Consider the following 5,000-nt stretch of genomic DNA (forward strand, 5'->3'; position numbering starts at 1 on the left):
CACCATCCCCAACTGTTCCATGCATTACAAAATCCATGAGGAAGATAAACAGCACAGGTGAAAACACATTCCCTTGGAGTACTTCACAATTCACTGGAAATTCATTTGATAGGACTCCACTAACATTAACTTTGCACTTACTATGCTCATGGACAAACTTAATCAAATTAACATAATTAAGACGAACTCCATGATAACGCAGGACTCTCCACAAAATTGGTCGGTGCACACTATGAAAGGTTTTTTTTCATAGAACACAAATGTCATCAAAAGTGGATTTCTATATTCTACCCATTGCTGTGCAACATACCTTGAAGTGAAAATTTGGCCAGTGAAACTTCTATCATTTATAAATTCTGCTTGTTCATCTCTCAGCTTTTCATCAATCTTTCTCTATCGTCTCTTTTGAATAAGCATACTATATATTATCATGACAATTGAGGTAAATGTGATGCCTCTGTAATTATTGCAAACAGTCAGATGTCCAATTTTTGGCATTTTCACCAACACTCCTAGCTCCCATTCATCAGGCATTTCCTCTTCACGCCACATTCTACAAAATAATCTTTTTAAGTATTCTGGAAGTCATTTCATTTTCGGCTAATATCATATCAGAGGTTATTCCATCGTATCCAGGGGTATCCATCTCTTGAGTTTTTCAAGGATAGCTTCGATTTCAAACACACTGAATTCATCCATGGGCACATCAAAGTCTTCCTCAGCTTCTGGTATGTCGTTCAAATTATTCCCTTCACATTTCCTATTCATGACTTCACTGAAGTTTTCCATCCAACGTTGCCTTTCTTCATCTTCTGTTGTTATAAAAGATCCATCTCTCTTTTTGATGGTTATATGCTTCTTTGTTTTTGGTCCCGTAGAGATTTCATTAATAATTCTGTGAGCGATTCTTACACCATAACCATCTCGGAATTCATAGATTTGTCAGCCTCGTCTGCTTTCCTGTCTAAATATCTTTTCCAGACACTCCAAGCTTTTCTTTTGACCTTACTATCAATAATCGAATATTTGCCATGCTCTACGATATAATTTTCATTACTTTTCAACAGTCAACTTTTGTCTTTGTCTTCTTTTTATGGTATCCCAAGTATCATTTGATATTCATGGCTTTCTCCTTGTAACTGCATGTCCCAAAACCTTACTAATAATTGAATGATATAGGTTCTTAATATCATACCATTCTTTGTTAATTGTCTGCTCCTCTCATAAAGTCTTCAAGACAGCAAACCGATTCCTACATTCAATTGCAAATGTTTCTCTGTGTTCATCTTCTACAAGCTTAGATGTATCTTATCTAGGTATTCTATCTACATTTCTGGAGGGTGCTTTCAGCTTTAATTTCAGTGTGGCAATGAAGAGCTGGTGATCACTACCAATATCTGTGCTTCTAAAATTTCTTACATTTCTCAGAGTCCTCCTCGTCTCTTCATAAATGGCTATGTGATCTATCTGATATTTGTAATTATCACATGGTGAAGTTCGTGTATATCTGTGGATGTCCTTGTGCTGGAAAGGAGTACCCCCAATAACATGATTGCTTGTTGAACAAAAACCTATAAAATGTTTTCCATTTGCATTTGCAACTTTGTCAAGACCCTTGACACCCATCAAATTCTTTGTACCTCTTTTATTCCTTCCAACTTTAGCATTGAGGTCACCAATCACAATTTTCATATCTCTTTCTGGGATCTCATCTATTGCACTCTGCAGTTCTTCATAGAATTCATCTTTCCTTTCTTCAGAGGTTGGTGCATAGCAAAATATAATGACCATGGTGCAATGCTTTGATTTAAACTTTACAAGTAATAATCTGCTATTTACAGCTCTCCACTCAGTTAATGCCTTGTCTGCTTTTGTTGTCATTATCATTCCTACTCCATCTCTTCCAACTCCATCATTTCTCCCTAAATAAGTATATTTATATTGCCTTACTCTGAGATTTCATTACCAATCCCCTTATAACGTGTTTCAGTTAGAGCCAAGATATCCGAACTATATTACGTAAATTCATTCTCCCATTGCTGTAACTTGCCAATCTGATTCATGGTTCTAACATTCCAAATATCAATTTTTATTTTTATTTCGTATTTATAAACCCAGAGGTTCTTAGAGCCCCGCTACACCCGGAACTTGGGGCCATTCTGTCATTTTTGCTTTCCATAGACTGACTAAACCCATAGAGAATTCATTGGCTAGATTCATCATCCACCATGCATCAAGAGTAGAAGCTGAAAAGACGTCTTGTCTATTGCCTTAAATCCATTTCATCACCCTACTGCTAGTGACTTCTTCGAGATTTAGGGAGGCATTTCCTCAACACCTAAATGTTCTTGCTACTCCACCATGTTGCTCATCCGTTTATATAACCAACGCCTACCTACTGCCTACCTTAGAAGATTTGGTATTAGCAATACTGATCAGAAGGATGTTCCTCGGTAAATAAGTGAAATTATTGAAACACATCTGGCACCGGTCAGTGAAACAAGTGACATCTTAGCAGAATGACGAGGATGCTCTGCAGAGCGATTAACCTGCACTACGATGCCATGTGACATATATATATATATATATATATATATATATATATATATATATATATATATATATATATATATATATATAAAATATATATATGTATATTTATATATATATATATATATATATATATATATATATATATATATATATATATATATATGTATATAAGCTTGCACATGATGACCATAACGTATATATTATAGCCTAGAAAGGAAAACTATATTGACTAGATTGGAGTTTGTACTTTCGTCCTAATAACTCCAATAAAGACTTTTCACATTTACTTTGTGGGTATGATATATATACTGTATATATATATATATATATATATATATATATATATATATATATATATATATATATATATGTGTATATATATATATATATATATATATATATATATATATATATATATATATATATATATATATATATATATATATATACATATATATATATATATATATATATATATATATATATATATATGCTTTTAAAAGTGCACGAATGCACGCGATTACCAGTTAACCCTCAAATTTAATGTAACAATTTTGTTTGTTGGGTTTAATTTTCATTATTTTTTAATAGCAATATCCCTTTTACTATTTTTTATTTTATATTTCCAGTTCATTAATAGAAATAATTACCAGCCAATCAAAAAAAGCAAATGGTAATACTTTACTTTTTGCCATTCAACAAACACGATAACACAAGAGGCTCAAAAGAACCTTTTGTGGCGTTTTTCACCAAGGAGACAATAATTTTCCACTAGACAGTCTCTAAGATGGTGCAGTAATATCCACGAATAATACCACTTCCTACGGAAGTATTAAACATTTTTAACGTCTCTGATTTCAGTGAATAGCTTATAGGAAGCGACTTATGTACGGAAAGTACGCGGTTTTGCATTAACCCTTTGGCACTTTCTCCTTAAAAAAGTCAGAGTTAAGTACAGTGCATAATGGCCTTCGCCGAAATATGATGTTTGCGAAGAGAAATTATTTTTTTAAAATCGGTATATCCACACTATATGAAGGTGAGGCTTCTGGTTTTTTGCCTTATATTGGTAAAGCAGTGACCTGTATATCAATGTAAAAAAAAAAAAAAAAAAAAAAAAAAAAAAAAAAATCACGGGATCGCTAAAAATTAATAGAAAAAAAAAATGCCTATTGAACGAGATTTTTTCAAATCGTATTCTTATAGAGATTCATACAAATACAATAAATATGTTTGTGGATTTTCTTTACTACAAAATTGTGTACAATTGCAAATCTGGCAAGTGAATGCAATCTCTCTCCAATAAGTGTATTGGTAAGTGAGGTGTAAATGAATAAAAGATAGATTTTTATTTAAAAGCTAAAATTTCAGACTTTCCAACCTACTTATGTTGACATTTTACATTGTTACGACATAACAATCAGAGATGAAGAAAAATTAAAGACATCATTGCAAAGCTGATTAAATTTCCCCAAAAAAAGGAATAAGTAAAAATTAAACGTAATATTGGAAAAAATATTGAGCAATTTACCGGAGTAAGTTTTGCAACTTTGTTGTAGGTATTTTTAAGATAACCTTTTTTGTTTAGAAACGTTGATACTTTTATGTTGTTTGGCATAATATATACACTTTACAAAATTTGGCTTCCTAATCCTGTATGAGACATGCATATTGCAATTATTTATACATGCACAAACAAACCAAGAAAAAATTTCCTTTAAGAGCATATATTCGAGAAAAATGTCATATTGGGGATTAGCATAGTCCTGCCACGCCTGCGCTGCTATTACCCGTTTTCTTATAGGCTCCACATATCCCTCAACCATTAGCCCTCAGGTGGAGTGAGTTTCATTTTCCTTGAATAATATGCTCATTTTACGCCAAATTTCCCCCGAAAATAAGTTACATATGACGCGGAAATTTACGTCATCGAATCACTTACGGCTGTAAATATTTTCACATGTCATTGCGTCACTAAATCACCAGAGGTTTCAGAAATGAAAGTGATAGCACTTGGGATTTTACTTTTCTCCATGGTATTTTCCCGACAGGGAATACATCTTTATAATATTCATATATATATATATATATATATATATATATATATATATATATATATATTCTCACAAAGCTGGTCTAGTGTGGAGTACACATTTTATTCATGTATTCTATATGTGTATTTAAGAGGTGTATAGCCAGCACGTAAAGTGAGCTCCTCTCATGTAGGTATAAGTAATTGTATGTAAATTACATAAGACTTTCGTCGTTTACTTCACTGTATTTTTCATTCAAGTCAGTTTATGTAAATTTACGTTATTTTTAAGAATTTACTTTTTATTTCACGTATTTTGTTATGAAGTCTTACATAATCTGTTTAAGTGTGCTGAACGAACCATACGAGGTATGAACGAGGGCTTATGTAATTGTGTAATTTTTTCACGAAGTAT

The 5,000-nt window shown here is 32.2% G+C and overlaps 2 protein-coding genes across 3 annotated transcripts in view; both read right to left on the reverse strand.

Moving 5' to 3' along the window:
- The window catches only part of LOC137645738 (muscle calcium channel subunit alpha-1-like), a 1,524,573-nt gene that overhangs the window by 1,285,143 nt on the left and 234,430 nt on the right, over positions 1 to 5,000 (reverse strand). The window lies entirely within an intron of this gene.
- LOC137645239 (craniofacial development protein 2-like) lies at positions 1,309 to 1,791 on the reverse strand. Its single transcript, XM_068378059.1, has one exon. The coding sequence runs from the start codon at positions 1,789 to 1,791 to the stop codon at positions 1,309 to 1,311; it is 483 nt and encodes a 160-aa protein (XP_068234160.1).

The sequence above is a fragment of the Palaemon carinicauda genome, chromosome 8 (assembly GCF_036898095.1).
Source record: "Palaemon carinicauda isolate YSFRI2023 chromosome 8, ASM3689809v2, whole genome shotgun sequence".
Taxonomy (NCBI): Eukaryota; Metazoa; Arthropoda; class Malacostraca; order Decapoda; family Palaemonidae; genus Palaemon; species Palaemon carinicauda.

Excerpts from the sequence above, each read along its gene's own strand:
- LOC137645239 (XM_068378059.1), bottom strand. The coding sequence starts at position 1,791 with ATGGTCATTATATTTTGCTATGCACCAACCTCTGAAGAAAGGAAAGAT.